The sequence below is a fragment of the Hyperolius riggenbachi genome, chromosome 1 (genome assembly GCF_040937935.1).
Source record: "Hyperolius riggenbachi isolate aHypRig1 chromosome 1, aHypRig1.pri, whole genome shotgun sequence".
NCBI lineage: Eukaryota > Metazoa > Chordata > Amphibia > Anura > Hyperoliidae > Hyperolius > Hyperolius riggenbachi.
In genome coordinates this window covers 497,040,395-497,057,792 of record NC_090646.1, presented here as the reverse complement: position 1 = coordinate 497,057,792, position 17,398 = coordinate 497,040,395, and the positions used below count along the sequence as shown (strand labels likewise).

At 43.1% G+C, this 17,398-nt stretch overlaps 1 protein-coding gene across 11 annotated transcripts; it reads right to left on the bottom strand.

Moving 5' to 3' along the window:
- Window positions 1–462: 462 nt before the first annotated feature.
- LOC137523430 (serine/threonine-protein phosphatase PGAM5, mitochondrial-like) lies at window positions 463–17,161 on the bottom strand. 11 transcript variants are annotated; one of them, XM_068243408.1, is made up of 8 exons: window positions 16,927–17,161; window positions 12,769–12,947; window positions 12,292–12,417; window positions 10,513–10,601; window positions 10,297–10,430; window positions 2,659–2,805; window positions 2,199–2,264; window positions 463–1,372 (listed from the first exon to the last, which is right to left on the bottom strand). In XM_068243408.1, the coding sequence occupies exons 1-8, from the start codon at window positions 17,079–17,081 to the stop codon at window positions 1,366–1,368; spliced, it is 903 nt and encodes a 300-aa protein (XP_068099509.1). In that variant the 5' UTR covers window positions 17,082–17,161; the 3' UTR covers window positions 463–1,365. The 11 variants fall into 11 exon arrangements, with proteins under 11 accessions (XP_068099509.1, XP_068099510.1, XP_068099511.1 ...); XM_068243409.1 differs by having other exon boundaries at window positions 10,297–10,427; XM_068243410.1 differs by lacking the exon at window positions 2,199–2,264.
- Window positions 17,162–17,398: the final 237 nt, after the last annotated feature.

Below are 17,398 nucleotides of genomic sequence, written 5' to 3'. Positions count from 1 at the left end.
AAAATTGCCCAGCTGAACACAGTTCCAGAGAATTGCACGCAGAGATAAGTAAGCTTATTTGAACCAACAGTGCAAAGAAATAAAAACAGACCAGGTAATGGGAAAGACCGAGATGTTTTTAAAGGATACGCGAGGTGACGTGACATGATGAGATAGACATGGGTATGTACAGTGCCTAGCACACAAATAACTATGCTTTTTTTTCCCCTTTTCTTTGCTGACTCAGACAGGAAGTGACCACAGTGTGACCCTCACTGATAAGAAATTCCAACTATAAAACACTTCCCTAGCAGAAAATGGCTTCTGAGTGCAGGAAAGAGATAAAAAGGGTCAATAGTTCATAGATTTTACCTCTGGTATAAATCAATGAATGTGTCATTGAGCAAAAAAAAAATAAAACAGTTAAAACTTAAAAAGTAGATTTAAATAAAGACATTTTTAGGAGAAGGAAGATAAATACAATTGTTTATTTCATTAGTTTATTTTCGCCTCAGGTGTCCTTTAAGAAGACTGGCAACATCCATAAAAAATGGGAATGGTGGAAGACAAAAATGGAAAGAATTTGACAAAAGCAGAAGATGAAGAAAATATGGCGAGAATATACAGAGCAGCTATACAAGGAGGTTATAGACAGTACTCGTACATGTACTTGTAATACGCACTCTAGACGAGAACCAAGCATCCTGATGAGTGAAGTCATGGCATTAAAAGGTCTTGCTAACAAGGCTCCAGGAAGTCATGGATTCCCAGTAGAACTTCCTAAAAGCTTGCATGAGGATGTGGTCAAGAGTGCTGATGGCAATTTGCAATCAAATAAGTAAAAACACAAGAGTGGCCACTGGGCTAGAAAAAGTCAGTTTACATTCCAATCTCAAAATAGGCGATGCCAAAGATTGCTCAAAATTATCAATTGCACTAATCTCACTTTCTAGCAAGGTAATGCTGAAAATTCTACAAGGCAGAATGCTGCAATATATCGAGCAAGAACTGCCAGATGTGCAAGCTGGTTTTAAAAGGGGTAGAGGAACAAGGGACCATATTGTCAACATTCAATGGATAATAGAGAAAGCAAGGGAATTCCAGAAGAATGTCTACTTTTGCTTTATTAACTATTCAAAAGCTTTTGACTATATAGCTCATCATAGACTATGGCAAATTATCATGAAAATGGGTATACCGGCAACGTCATTTGCTTTTTTTGAGGAATGTCCCCATTAAAGGGGGAATAAATTCTACATATGATGAAAATTGGGCACCCTCACAATGAATGAGCTGGACCTGTAACACCTTTTCCTGTGTCCGAAGCCTGGCACCGTGGTAAATACTTTTCTTTATATTCATCGAGGGCGAGTGTCCATCTTGAGCTCACTTTCTGTATAAAAAATGCAAATGCACCAAAATTGCAAACAGGAAAAATGCAGAAAAATCTACTTCCTTCTACTCTGCATATGACACTACGGGACTGCAGGTTCACAAAGGTACATATTCCTGAACACGTAATTATTTATTGGCAGGGGAACAATTTAAATCATTTTAATCTAAGCAGAATTTATTTTTTTATGATTTTAAAATTAAAAAGTTATCACAGTAAAACTTCACATTTACATGATTACTTGCAATGCTGATAAACTGTGGTGGTCTAACAGATTAATCTGCCAATATCTGGTCAGCATTAGATAACCAACTACCTTAGCAGATCAGCAGTAAGATACTCACTTCAAGGAAACCTGAGGTGGACTGGCCTGTTTAAATGGTGGCTATAGGCATGTATGGCAGGAGTTTTCATGCTGTCCGCTCTCCCCGATCATCTGTAAAAGGCCCTTTGCTAGTGTGAACGAGTGCCAAGCCGCTCACTACTGCACATGCGGTGGCCCGGCTGTGCGGCTACAAAACGTAACATAGTGCACATGGGCAAACCGCTCCCGGCCATGGGAAAGCAAACAAGGAGGCGCGCCGCCGAGAGTGCATGCGCAGGAATACACGACTTCACCGATAAGTGTGACGGTGCCTTTTACAGACGAATGGAAGGGCCAGCAGTGAACAGGGGGAGTGGAAAGCATGTGGACTCCTGCCCACACATGCCTATATCTATCATTTAAACAGGTCAATCCACTTTGGGTTTCCTTTAAACCATAAAACAGGAAGGGACTGAACTAATAATTTTTGGCTTTTTTTTTCTAAAAAGAGATATGCCTCACCTTGAAGCAAACTTTACACATGCACATACGTGTCTCATGCTTGCCAGCAATAATGAGCAATTCAATCTATATGAAAACACAAATAAGGCATATATATATATTGTAATACTGTCCACTCTTAATACATCCTGCACTTCATCACTGTATTACAGTACAATACAGATGCAGCATGTGGATAGCCATCCGTGCCCTACTCATCCAACAGAAGTCACTACAATGGCTAGAGCAGTTGGCAACCGTTGTCTACTTAAGCAGATGTGCTTGAGATTCTGCTGATGCAAAATGTAAATATAAAATATTCACACAAGAAATATGTGTTGAACTCTGCTGAATTTGTGAATCCCTGGAGAAGGCACAGGGCACGTAGAATGCTGTTCCCACTGAACTCATCAGATCATCCACAAATGTCCATGGCTGGAAGTGGCAAAGCTGCATGGTGCCACAAGCAGTGGACACTCACGTCCGGCTGATTTTGTCGGGTGGCATAAATCCAGAATCACCAAGCATCCTCAAGCAGACATTACCATTAGGACGGATAACCAGGTAGCTGATGCTTCCGTTATTAAGGGACATGCGAAGCCAGGCTTCAGCAGGAACCTGTAATGCCCTGCACAAGAAAACAACCAAGGTAAACCACAAAGAATACTTCTACACATTGCTATATTACTTCACTTTGGTACAAAAGAATTAAAAAAAAGAAAAATACATTATGTAGTCAGTTTGCAAGTCAGTTTTTAATGATACACGGTTACTGTCTTGCAGCTCAAAGCCTTGCACACAGGCTAGAGACTGTCCAGAAACTCCTCTGCTGATAATCTAGTGCATGTACAGCACCAACCCCGTAGCGACCAATCAGGCTGGCTGAGCAAAATGTTCTCCCCACTGCCTCTCTTTCTGCCAAAGCAATGCAGACACTAGGGTTGGTGTTATATGCCCTACACAGCAGTTCAGCAACATTACCAGTGGAAAGAGTTACAGGGTGGCGTTCCACATGACTGTTTCTCCTTCCAAGCTGGAAGAAGCAGCAAAGTCACGTGAAGCCCCTGTGACTCTGGTGCTGAACAGCTGTGTACAGCATTATGTGGGTTTCCAAATAAGGAAATTCAGATTAAAACACCAACACTAGCAGACACCCCCAAAAGGACTGCACTCAGAGACCCCACGAGAACCAAGACATTAAGGGTTGTCAAGTACCAGGCTTCTCTTCTGTAAATGTAGATTGCTGTACAAAGAAAAAAGGAAATTGAGTCACAAGAAATTCATGATGGAATCCAGGATTTGGAAAGTTATGATCTAGAAAACCTAGAATGTAATTAAATCATATTTGAATATCGGTAAATGTTTATTTTTTTTTCTTTGTTCAAGAATGAATGCAGATTGTTGTCCATGAAAAAATAAGACATCACCTGAAAATAAGCTGACGCATTTCTTTGGAGCAAAAATTAATAGAAGACCCTGTCTTATTTGTGAGGAAACCGCATTTGCCCGCCATATTTATTCTTAGAAATAGTGGTTTGTCGATTCAGAGTATGGTGCACTTGCTTGCTCCACTAGCTGTAATATTTCCACACTGGAATAGAAGAGTTTATCCCAGATTAAAAATGTACATTAAAACCAAAACTATAAGAAAATATTTCTTCCATGATAAGTTAGTTGCCCGGCTGAAAAGCTCACATGGAACAGGTTTGGAGATCAGATGTTCTAACATTTTGCCCATTGTTTGTAATAACGTACTTAAAGGGAGGCCAAGGCGGATTTTCTAAATCTTAACAGGACACAGAGGCATGTTCTCTGCACAATGACATGCCTCTGTGTACTTCTTTTGCCGCTGCCCGTCCCCCCTGCGCTCTGCTGTCCCCACTGAAAAATACCGACAGGCTAGCGACAATCTGATTGTCACTAGCCTTCTGTTTACCTGCCAGCTTGTCAATCACTGCTCCTCCGCATTGCCTCCTCCATTACATGGCGCCCCCACCCCGCACTTCCTGGGTCACGGCTTAGCTTCCGATTGGAGGAAGATAGCGGAGGCAGGGAGTGGCGGTGGGGGGAGAGCCATATAATGGCGGAGACAGGGGAGGCAATGCGGAGGAGCAGTAATTGATAAGTTGCAGGTAAAGAGAAGGCTAGCGACAATCAGATTGTCGCTAGCCTGTTGATATTTTTCATGGGGGACAGCAGAGCCTAAGGGGGACTGGCAGCTGCACCAGAAGGACACAGAGGCGTGTCATTGTGCACTGTGTCCTATTAAGATTTAGAAAATCCACCTCTGCTTCTCTTTAAGTTTCTTTTAGCCAGTGAATCAGCACTATTACCAATGCACCAGCATTTTTTTATACTAGGGATGGTCAATGAGATTTGTTGCAGTTGCACATTTAATGCAACTTGGAAACAGACCAATCAAAAGTAGCGCTTGCATTTGATTGGTTTTATAAAGCTAGCCCACAATTTAGCGGACCATGCCTACTGGCAACCTTCACAGTCCTCTCAGGATAGCAGGACCTGTTTGAACAGTTTGAAAAGATCAACTTACCTTCGGTAACGTCTTTTCCGGGAGTCAAGAGGACAGCACCCCTGCTGAGACTTGTCTCCCTCCCTGACTGAGGACAGGAAGCTGAAAAACACTAAAAATTTGCATAGCAAATAGGCAGCAGCATAAGTAGGGAACAAGTACCTCCATCTTCAGTTATAAAAAAGACACGGACAACCATTGATGCTGAAAAAATGTAATTCTTTATTCCTCATAAACCCTCAAACATAGGGTGGGTTGCAGGGGTGCTGTCCTCTTGACTCCCGGAAAAGACGTTACCGAAGGTAAGTTGATCTTTCCCGGAGCGTCAATCGGACAGCACCCCTGCTGAGATGATAACCAAGATTATTCTCTTAGGGAGGGACTACAGCCTGTAATACTTTTCTCCCATAAGTTAAATCTGCGCTAGCTAAAATATTCAATCTATAATGCTTGACGAAGGTGTTGTGGTTGGACCAAGTCGCAGCTCTGCAGATCTGCTCAATAGTGGCCCCAGCCCTCTCTGCCCAAGATGCCGAGATTCCTCTAGTCGAGTGAGCTTTAATTGTGGAAGATAGCTGTTTATTTTGAGTCTTGTAAGCAGTAGCAATCGTCTGTTTTATCCATCTGGATAATGTTCCTCTGGAAGCTTTGTTCCCCTTGAATTTTCCCGAAAACAGAACGAATATTGCGTCGGACTTCCTCCACTGTTTTGTCATTTCCAAGTATTGAATGAGACACCTCTTTACATCCAAGCAGTGTAACCTCTTTTCTTTCTCATTAGCTGGGTCTTGACAGAATGAGGGTAAAAAGATATCTTGAGTTCTATGAAATTTGGATACTACCTTTGGTAAAAAGGTAATATCTGGACGTAACGTAACCCTATCATCCGATATTATGCAGTATGGTTCTCTTATTGATAATGCTTGAATTTCTCCTATTCTCCTAGCCGTAGTAATGGCAATAAGGAATGCTGTTTTCAATGATAAATATTTGTCTGATATATTTTCAATCGGCTCAAACGGAGCTTCACAAAGTCCTTGTAAAACTGTATTTAGGTCCCAAGATGGAATTCTAGGTCTCATCACCGGTCTCAATCTCTTTAGTGCCTGAAAGAATCGAATAACAAACTCTTCTTGAGCTAACTTTCTTTCTAGAAAAACACTTAATGCAGAAACTTGTACCTTAAGCGTACTTGCACTCAGACCTTTTTCGTAGCCACTTTGAACAAATTCCAATACAGAAGATGATGAAGTTGCTTCCAATGATCTTTCTGCACACCATCTCTTAAACACTTTCCAGGCTTTGTTATAGATCTGCCGAGTGACTTTTTTCCTACTTTGAATTAAAGTTTCTGTGAGCCTATTGGAGAACCCTTTATCTTTCAAGATGCGCCATTCAGCCTCCATGCTGAGAGGTGAAGGAGTTTCAGATTCGGGTGAAAAATTTGCCCCTGGTTCAATAGATCTGTTTGAAGTGGGAGTATGATCGGTTTTGAGACTGCTATAGCTTGAAGTAATGTGAACCAAGGTCTCTTTAGCCATAGTGGAGCGATGAGAATTACTTTGGCTTGATCCTGAATGATCTTCTTCAGTACCTTTGGTAAAAGAGGTATGGGCGGAAAAGCATACATCAGATGTGATCCCCAGTTTATTGAGAATGCATCCAGTTTCCAGGGATTGTCCTGCGGATATAGGGAACAAAACTTTAGACATTTCATATTCGTTCTCCTGGCAAATAGATCCACCTCCGGGAGTTCCCATTGATCCACTATCTGCTGATAAACCCGATGATTGAGGGACCATTCGTTCTGGTCTAACTTTGAACGGCTCAAGGAATCTGCCAGGGAATTTGATGTGCCTTTCAGGTGGACTGCCGTCAAGGATTTGACATTGTTTTCTGCCCAAGAAACGATCCGAAAAGTCTGGGTCCATAAGGTCATACTCCTTGTCCCCCCTTGTCTGTTCAGATATGCTACTACACAGCTGTTGTCTGTTCTGACTGTTACATGTGTATTCTTGAGAGGAGTACTGAAGTGTTGTAAAGCCTGATAAACTGCTTCCAGCTCTCTGCTGTTTGATGACTTCAAAGACATTGTCCTGGACCATTGACCCTGGGCTGGCAAGGAATCTAAGTGGGCTCCCCATCCCCAGGAACTGGCATCCGTCGTCAGCACTTTCTGAACCGGATAATTCCACATAAGACCTTCTGCGATGTGAGATTGATCCTGCCACCACATCAGGGAGACTTTCACATAGTGGGGTATCAATATCTTTTTGTCCAGCATTGACAACTTCTTGTTCCAAGCTTTTAGAATCCATATTTGCAGAATTCTCGCATGAAATTGGCTCCATTGTACTGCTGGAAAGCTGGCCGTTAAAAGTCCTAGTAGAGACATGGCCTTTCTTAGAGAAATTGTCCTTGCTTTCTGAAAAGAAAAAATATATTCTGTAATTACAGATATTTTTCTAACAGGCAAAAAAGTCCTTTCCTCCCTAGTGGAAATAGTGAACCCTAAAAATTCCATGGACTGACTCGGTGTTAAAGAAGACTTTTCCCAGTTAATCAGCCACCCCAAATTTTGGAGGAACTCAATGGCTATCTGACTTTGAGAAATTACAAATTCATGAGAAGGACCCCAAAACAAGAAATCGTATAAATATCCAAGTACATTAATGGACCTCGATCTTAGGATGGCTAATACTTCAGCAATTACTTTAGTAAACAGCCATGGAGCTGAAGATATTCCGAAAGGTAAAACAGAAAACGGAAAATGTCTTACCTTCCCTCCGATTGGAACTGCGAATCTCAGATACTGTTGGGATGAGAGATGCATTGGGATGTGCCAGTAAGCATCCTTGAGGTCTAAGGATGCCAGGAAACAGTCTTTCTGTAGGAGATGAATGACAGAGTGAATGTTGTCCATTCTGAACCTTCTGTACTTTATGCACTTGTTTAAGACCTTGAGATTTAGAATGAAGCGGAAGCTTCCCTGTGGTTTTTTTACTAGGAATACTGGTGAGTAACATCCTAAACCCCTTTGACATAATGGCACTTCTCTTATAACTCTTTTTTGTAATAAGGACATTATCTCCTGTTGAAGAAATATCTCTCGTTCTGGATCTACTGAGAGGGGGGTAACCAGAAATTTTAGTGGTGGGGGTTGATCGAATTCTATCCTGTATCCTTCTAGTATGATCTTTAGTAACCACTGATTTGTCATGTGAATCTGCCAAAACTCGAAAAAATGAGCCAGTCTCCCTCCTACCGGAATCCTGGCGTCATTGCTTGTCAGATCTACTAGGGGGAGCAAAGTTGGTCTTGGACTTCTGAGGTCTATAGGGAGCCCATCTCTTCCTGTTTTGGGTCTGCTTAACTCCTGGGTCAGACCTGACGGGTCCTCGAAAGGACCGTCTAGGTTGATAGGGTCTTTTCTTATTTGGAAAGTTCTTTTTATTATCAGCGGTTCTATCCAGAGTCTCCTCGAGTTTAGAACCAAATAACAAGGAACCTTCACATGGGATACCACACAGTCTAGACTTGGATGCATTATCACCGTTCCACGTTTTCACCCATACTCCCCTCCTTGCTGAATTTACCAAAGCAGTAGTTCTTGCTGTTAATTTTACTGTATCATCGGCTGCGTCTGTAAGATAATTAGTTGCATTAAATAATTTAGGAAAGTCGTTCAGGATCTCATTCCTAGGTACTCCCATTGCAATCTTAGTCTGTACTTCTAGTAACCAGGATTTAAGAGACCGAGTCACAGCTGTAGAAGCTACTGCAGGCTTGAAAGTAAGAGAGGATGATTCCCATGCTCTGCGTAAGATATTATCCAACTTTTTATCAATGGGATCTTTAAGATTACCAAAATCCTCGAATAATAGGTCAGTTTTCCTTGACACTCTAGACAGAGAAGGATCTAATTTGGGCGGAGGACCCCAAAAAGCCTGATCCTCAGGACTAAAGGGATATTTTTTAGATAGAGACCTAGGCCAAAAAGCCCTCTTTTCAGGGTTACTCCATTCCTTCTTAATTAAATCCTTCAAGGAAGAATGAACCGGAATAACCTGAAATTGGGGATCCGCCAAACCAACATACATCTCATCTAACGGTGTCAAGGATTTTTGTTCATCTTTTATACCCATTGTTTCGTACATTTCTGATAAAAGACTTTTCATTAATTCTGGACAGAAGGCAAATCTTTGATGATTATCTGATTTAACAGCCTCCTCTTCTGCAGAAAGATCTTCTAACTCTGAAATTTCTCCTTCTGATAATTCAGAAGCTTCTGAATCCTCCCTATTTCTTTTACTTTTTTGAACCAAAGGGGGTATTAAGGATACCGGGGACCCAGGTGGATCCATGGTATTAACAGAGGCCGTATTATCTGTATTCTCAGGAATCCGTGGAATATCTGCTGAGGACACTGTTGGAATAGAAGCAGAAGTAGAGGCTATAGCTGAGTCCTTAATTTCTTTAATGGCTGATGCCATTTCAGCCCGCATCCAGCCCATAAATCCTTTCATTAACACAGGAGATTCATCCTTGACTACTTTCTCAGTACAGGCCTGACACAATTTTCTTGCTGAAGAGGTTACAAAACGAGTATTGCAGATAACACTTTCTCTCATTCTTTGTATGTCTATCTTGACTGGTCTGATGAACACTCTTATCAGTCTTGTCCTTTTTTGTCTATAATATAAACAAACATAAACCTTTTTTAGCCTATCTGTAACATAGCAAAAAATACATCATGCATTAATACAGACAATCACCCACTTGACTGGCCTGAGGATTGAGTTTATCCAATTTATCAGTTTTGTCAGTTCTTTTGGGCTAAAGAGGAAAAAATAAGAGACAAGACTGTAAGATACAATATTCCCTCTAACACAGATATATGCTGGCTAAGTAAATATTTTCAATACTACTTGCCAGAGAGGGATCTAGGCCTGGTTCTGCAGACTGCAGAGAGGAAGAACCTGCAGCGTCCTCCATCGTCAAACTCAAAGAGCAGAATGACGAATGGATACATTTGCCGCTTTAAATACTTATTTACCTGATTTGCTTCAGGTGTATGATCTCCGCCGCCCCGGCCGCCTGATTGGCCTGTGCGCTGTTGGTTTGCACATTTCCGGGTGGCTACGTCATGCGGGACGCGTGCGCATGACGACTTCCGGTTCCGAAGACCGGAACTTCCTGTGTAGCGCGCCTGCGCCCATAAAGCCGCTGCCTCTTCAGGAGTAGCCTCCAACACGCTGCAGGACCCACTATCGTTCACTGAACGATCTTTCTCCAGGAGTCCTAACCCACGCCGCCCCAGCCGCATGACTGGATAGCACCCAGAGGAGACTCTCCCATGCATCCTGACCGGGGACAGGAAACTGAACTGAAGATGGAGGTACTTGTTCCCTACTTATGCTGCTGCCTATTTGCTATGCAAATTTTTAGTGTTTTTCAGCTTCCTGTCCTCAGTCAGGGAGGGAGACAAGTCTCAGCAGGGGTGCTGTCCGATTGACGCTCCGGGAAAGATGACTTTATAATCTGTGCAGGGCATCAGTAGGAATGGAATAAACTACAGAGGTATCTCACCTGCATACGATGTAGCGGATCACATTGGCATGGCAGACTATGATCTCATAACTATCTTCTTCTTGCTTAGGGTCAGCACGGTGAAAGAAATTTCTAAAGGCAGCTTCTATACGCGCCCCATCTTCATAATACTGCTAGAATGAAAAATATATTTATTTCATAAACAAGGTACAGCTATGGTGTTTACATCAAACAGTGATATGTGACTCCTCTGACCTCAACATCTGGCTTCCAGTGACACACAGGGGGTTCTGGACGAATAGGGGCTCCTTCACGAAGCAAATCAGAGCTTGACTTTTTCACACCTGCAAGAAGTGGAAAAGTGTAAGACAATGTGGTCAGTACAAATGTTAACACATATTAGTATACCTGAACTGACATGTGACAATGACAAACTTGGGTACAAACAGTACTAATCCTAATTAGAACTTGCCTGTGTTTACTTTTTATTACAAGAGTTAATAGTGTTTTATGAATACAGATGAGACAGAAACTGCAGTCGAATGCAGACAGCCTCTCCTGAAAAGTAAATGAAAACAAAACACTGATTTGGCTGCGCAATCAATTTCTAGTGTCAATTGCTGATAACACCAGAGTGCTGAAAATATCAAAGCCAATGATTTATTTTTGTTGAAAGATGACCTGCAACTAGATCTTACATCACATTGACATAACTGCTGTGCAAATTTCAGTTCAAATTTAACACCTGAAAATGAAAATAAGAATATGAGACACCGGTAAAGTTCTTTATAGCAAAGCTACTACAAATACAATATAACCTTGTAATAGTAAACTCCAAGGGGCCAGAATAAGTAGTTTACTATATCAGAAATTGTCCTAGAAATGGCCCAGCATGCCCTGGTACATTCTCTGCTGCAAAGGACCAATTCTGTCCTCCCATTGGAGGTACAGTACAAGCATTTGGTGGACTACAGGGTTAAAGGGAACCTGAAGCGAGTAAAATTATTTAAGGCCTCGTTCAGACTATACGCACTGCCGTGCGCATTTTGGCAGCGCGTATAGTGTGCGACACGCAAGAACGGTAGAAGGGCATAGACGGCCCTTCTACCGTTCCCATCATATGCGCTGCGTGGCAGCGCGATTGCGCTATCGCGTACTGCACGCATTTTTGTGAATCGCAGCGCAGATCCCATTCATTGTAATGAATGGGATCTGCAGCGCAGCGCATAGGAGCGCAGATGGCGTGCGATTGGACGCGTTGCGTTCCGATCGCACAGCCATCTGCGCTAAATGATGTGAACGAGGCCTTAAATAAACTCATGATGTAGCTGCAAATGAATATTACATATTTACCTCAACGTCAATTCTGCTCAGAAGCTCACCATTTTCTTCTTACAGTGATCCCTTCCAGTTCTGACAATATTTTGTCAGAACTGAAATATACCAGTTGCTGACAGTTATATATCAGCAGCTGTCAGTTACAACTGAATGTGTAAGGTAAAGTCCATGTTTCCCTATGGCTCAAGTGGGTGATATTACAGTTTAACAGTGTGATGACCAGGAAGCGGTTATGGGGTAATGGCCATTTTTTAAAATGGAGTAGAGAATTCCAATGATCACAGTGGACAAATGGGATGCAGGAGAGGAGAAAGATTGATGAGTACACTACACAGGAGGTAGGTATGACCTGTGTATGGTTATTTTTACTTTTTATTTTCAGTTCAGGTTCTCTTTAACCTCCCTAGCCTTCTGGACGAGCTGAGCTCATGCAGAGACGCCGGAGGTCACCGCTCAGGCCCCGCTGAGCCGATTTGAATATTTTTTTTTAAAACACGCAGCAAGCACTTTGCTTGCTGCGTGTCCTACCCGCTCACCGCCGCAATACATGCCCCCCCCGCCTTCAAACGCCCCTGTGATCCAACCTAATATTATAGCTCAACAATCAATGTGTATCTGTGCTTTGCTGATTAGTGACCTATGCCAGGCCTGCTTAACATAATCACCTTGTCAGGCACAATATAAAAGCATCCTCACCTGGTAGGTACTTGCTTATTATCTCTGTGGTCTCTTTGGCTCTTGTCATGGATGAATGTATAATATGAGTGTACTTTAATCCTAAACTTGCCAAACGCTGTCCAGTTAGCTCTGCTTGCTCACGGCCTAGAAAGAAAAAAAAAAAACACAAAGAAATCTTTCAAATTTAGAGCGTGGAGTGCTTTCATTCTACAAGAACTATTAGATTAAAAGGTTTTGTAAACTTTGGTGACACAAAACATAACTTGATCTCTGCATACTTTTGGTTCTATAGAGAGTGGAACGGGAAAAGTACATCTAAGGCAATAGGTTACTTTTTCTTTAAATATACAAATGGGGACAAATTTGTTGGTACCAACCCACTACATAAGATTAACACTTGTTTTCAGTAACAGTAACCAATTACAAGGTATCCTTTCACAATATTTTCTTATTCTACCCAAAAGAGGACAAGACAAAATTTCAAAAGACACTGACCAAGTGGTGTAAGAACTCTTTCTGCATCTGTCTTTCCATCCAGTTTATACTGTGAATGTCGGATAAGGAGGATGTGCCTAGTGGCCTTAGCCTTGTGCTTATTTAAGTGAACATTCAGCTCTTCCTCTCCAGTCTCTCCATTGATCTTACGCAGATTTACCATAGACATTGGTTCCCGCCTACAAGGCAAAATAAAACACCATACATTCTGTAACAAAGTTCCAGAATTCTATCATTTGTACTAAGTAAACCTGTGACATTAAAGGAAGAAAAAAAATTCTTACCTCGGGAAAGGGAAGCCTCTAGATCCTAAAGAGGCTTCCCCAGTCCTCATACATCAGCTCATTCCAACACTGAGACCCCGAAAGATTGGCCTCCCTGCACACACGCCTACTAGCACCACCCCGCTTGGGCTTCAACAGAAATAGCCAAGCCCAAACAGGCTCACGCCTGCACAGTAGCTTGGACCCGATCTGAAGAAACCTGAGAGGGACGACACTAGTGGGCCTACACAACTAGCACTTTTTTTTTGGGGGGGGGGGGGGGGGGCACTTTTTCGCTACACCTAAACTGTATTATTATTATTTTGTTTAAATAAAAGATATTTGCATATTCTCTGACCCAGGACTACAACATGCAGTATTTATATTTTAGCTCTGATGTGCCATTGCACAGATTCTTTCTTTCCCCTCTATTGGCAGTGGTTTCAGCACCACTGCCCCCTTGGCTGTGTATGATGTTATATCAGGTGAGCCAGTTCAAGTGTCAGATGCAAGTAATGTCATTTTCACAATTTGCTGAAAGCAGCACACAAAACAAATATAATACATTCTGCAGCTTTGGCCAACAAGTTTAGATAGCAATTTATGCAAGGTCACTCAAAGATTCCATCCCCCACCCGAGCAACCCTTATATAATGAATAGTATTATTTAGCAATGATATAGTGCCTATCATAGGCATATTGTAACCTAGGGCCAATTTAGAGGCAAGCCAATTAACTTATCAGTATGTTTTTAGGATAAGAGGAAACCAGAGTGCCAAGAGAAAGCCCATGCAGACACCAGGAGAACATACAAAAAAGCATTCCTCAGAATATTTGCAATGTATCTCACTGATCAACAATATATGAATTCTGCATTACAGATGCGGTCTCAGAGCTAACTAATTTTCACAAGACATGCAAAGTATAAAGGGCACTGCTAAACAGAAACATTGCAAATATGAAGCACCTTATACCTACAGAGGATCTTCCACCCCTAGTTCACACCTTTATCACATCATGGATAGACCACTAGTGCAATGCCCACAATAAGGCCTTCCAAATAAAGACCTCTACCACCTGCAGGTAGTACAGAAACTGTGCACGGAGTTTGTATGTTCACCCAGCGTCTGCATGGGTTTCCTCTGGACACTGGTTTCCTCAGAGCTGCAGCCACTAAGACACGCTCTATAGGCAGTAGGAGTGTTAGGGAGACTTGCCCAAGGCCTCCTACTGAATAGGTGCTGGCTTACTGAACAGGCAGAGCCAAGATTCGAACCCAGGTCTCCTGTGTCAGAGGCAGAGCCCTTAGCCATTACACTATTCAGCCAGCGCCTAAAGCGCTACGGAAGAGGTCAGCGCTATATAAATAATAATAATAGTAATGCCTCTGCAGGGCTGTTAACCAACCCCACCAATGCCACAAACACAGATTCTTTGCACACTCACCGCACACCATTGCTTATTGTTGTATCACTATTTTAAGTACTGTTTAACACTAATGTCCCTGTGCAACTTTAACAATGTAATCTCTGCCCTATTTATTGTGAGCAGTGCAGAATAGGTTTTATAAATAAAATTAAATCATAATTGTATTGATTTTAGACAGTTCTATTCGCTTTGAGTCCTATGGGAGAAAACGATTCACAAATGTTATCGTTCTTTCTATGAATTAAATTGCACTGCTGTTGAAATTGTGTGCATTTGAATGCACATATACGTAAATGTTTCATTTCCTTTTATCTAAAATACTGTATTCTGTTAAAACAACACACTGAAAGTCTGATTTATGTAAACTATAGAACAATGATGGGTGCCGATTACGTATGTCATTCTCAAGTTGTAGCAGCTACACACAGAAAATAGCAGCTACAAAATTGTAGCCGCCATCATAGCAGGCAGCCTTCAAAACATGGTACATCTTCACACCTTTTTTTAAAGGCCAAAGCATTAGGAGAAATGGGAGGGGAGGAGAGTAAGCAGGCATGAATGGGGAGCTGTCCTGATGCCCACCGCTCCCCCTGTTCTCCTCTGTCCCTCTGCTTTAATACCTAAAGCACTTCCGGCAGCCTCTTCCAGCTCGCTGGAGTCGGGCATTACTCCGCCTGCGCGCGGCCAGGACCACTGCGCATGCAGTCACAATCACGGCATGCACAGAGCGCTCCTGGCAGCACACTGTACAATGCGCGGGGAGCAGTGATGCCTGGCGGGTGAATTGTGGTATGGTTATGCACTGCATTGAGTGCGTTACTGGTAAACACATGAACAGAAGCAGTGAAGCGTACTTTTCATAGACTGCATGCTTCACTGTAACCAATACAACGCAAGGATAAAGTGCGGCGCCGCTGTACCAATCTGCTGTGCTTCTGCCGTCACAGGGAAAGCAACGGTCACTGTGAAAATGGCCTAAGGCTGGCCCTGGCCATCCTCCTCATTATAAAAAGCCAGACTTGTCTACTTCTCCCACTGCTTTGTCTCCATGACTCTACTATGCAAATATCGCCACTGACTCCTGATCCACTTCAAAATCCGCTTCAAGATGGTTTGTCTAGCCTACAAATCTATACACAAGACCTACATCTCTGACCTGGTCAGATACATTCCTGCCCCTCACTCCTCCAAATGACCTCCTAACCACCCCACGTATCTCGCACTCCGATGCATGACTCTAAAAGTGTACCCGAGGCGGCGTAAGAGGGTGCAGATGGGACATAGAAGCATGTTCCCAGGTCCATGTGTCCCCTATGCACCGTTCTTTGCCCCCTGCACCGTGCTGTGGACCCCCCGAAATTGTCAACATGCAGCTTGTCTGCAATCTGGGGGGGAGGGGCCACAGACAGGAGAGGTACTGCTGCAAACCACCCACTGAGGTTGTTCCTAACACCCCTTCCCCAGCCAGAGCAGTGCTTTTCGGCGCTGCTAGATTTGGGCGCAGCCGGCGCCACCATAGGTTATAATGGGAATCACAACTGAGCAGAGCTCAGTGAGTAAAGTCGGCTCCGTCAGAAGACAGAGCCAAGGTTGCTTAAAAAACAATAATTCGGCCTCCAGCAACCGCTGGAAGCCGAATTATATCATTCTCCACTATCCATGGCGGCCTGGAGGGGGAATCGTAATTAATATGGCCCGGACTTGTGCAGAAGCAGGATCAGCCATGTACCGGTTGTATCCTGCGCCCAAGTCTACCGGAGCCGATTTCAAATGTATGCTCCCCAGCTGCCATTGGACAGTTCTGCCTCTCCCTGGCCGCTTTCCCCACTCTGCTCTGTGTGAGACACACAGAGCAAAGCTTCCAGCGTCTTGACCCCAGAGGTCACAGAAAGTGAAACTAAGGACCCATTCACACTAGAAGTGCCTTTGAACACTGCGTTTTTTTAGTAGCAGGGGTTTTTCCAAAACAACAGCGATCGCAGAGCTGCTGAAATCGCTAGTAAACCCCTCCAATGTGAATGAGTGTTTGACAAAATGCTTGTTCAGAATTCTAATCCAGGTAAACTGTAATTAGCAGGAGCTGAACTGGAACCAGAGCCGTCTTGCTCACTATGACTCGCCTGGGCTGAACCACAACCTTGTGCAATTAATCATAATTATGAGCACTTAACAGTACAGATTTAAATTACTGGCTATTGGGTTGGCTCTGCAAAATACCATTCACCCAAACGTCATTCGAAATCAAAATCCGCTAAGGCCTCGTGACCAGTTTATTAGCAATTCGTGATTTCCGCAAACAAACACGGCACATCAGAACGCTGGGACTGGGGCAATGTGGTAATAAGGTAAATAGGACGTAAATGCCTGCATTGGGTCTGTACTATTCCTGCTGCCCCTGTACATCTCCATCTACCTATATCCTCATCATTAGCCTGACCACTTAGCGCCTGCGCATTCGCAGCCTTACCGGTCCCAGTTGGCGTCCCATTTCCCAGTTGTTACCGGTGGCGTCAGCGTATCAGTGTTCGAGCCTCCTCCCTTTTTCCCAATTGCCACCGCAGCAAAGAGAGCAGCGGTCGCGGCCGCAGAGCCCCCGGCTAGAAGAGCTTTGCGGAAAAACATTTTCTTTTATTTATATTGAATACGAGCGGCTCTTGCATACGGCAACAGAAAGCACTTCTCACTCTGCCACGCCTATCGTGGCCCACGTGCTAAATTCTCACCAGAAGCATTATGGGTGATGTAGTTCTCTTTAGTCTGAGACTGTGAAAGCACGTCCTTTCTTGTTCAGTTGTCTCTTCTTCTGCGCTGACTGACGGAATATGCCTGTATAAATGCATATATCATTTAGCTATGCTAACATGTCTTATGCATTACAGTAAACCTCTAGCTTTTTTTTTTTGCATTGCTTACTTTAAACCCCAGAGGCGTAGCTAGGG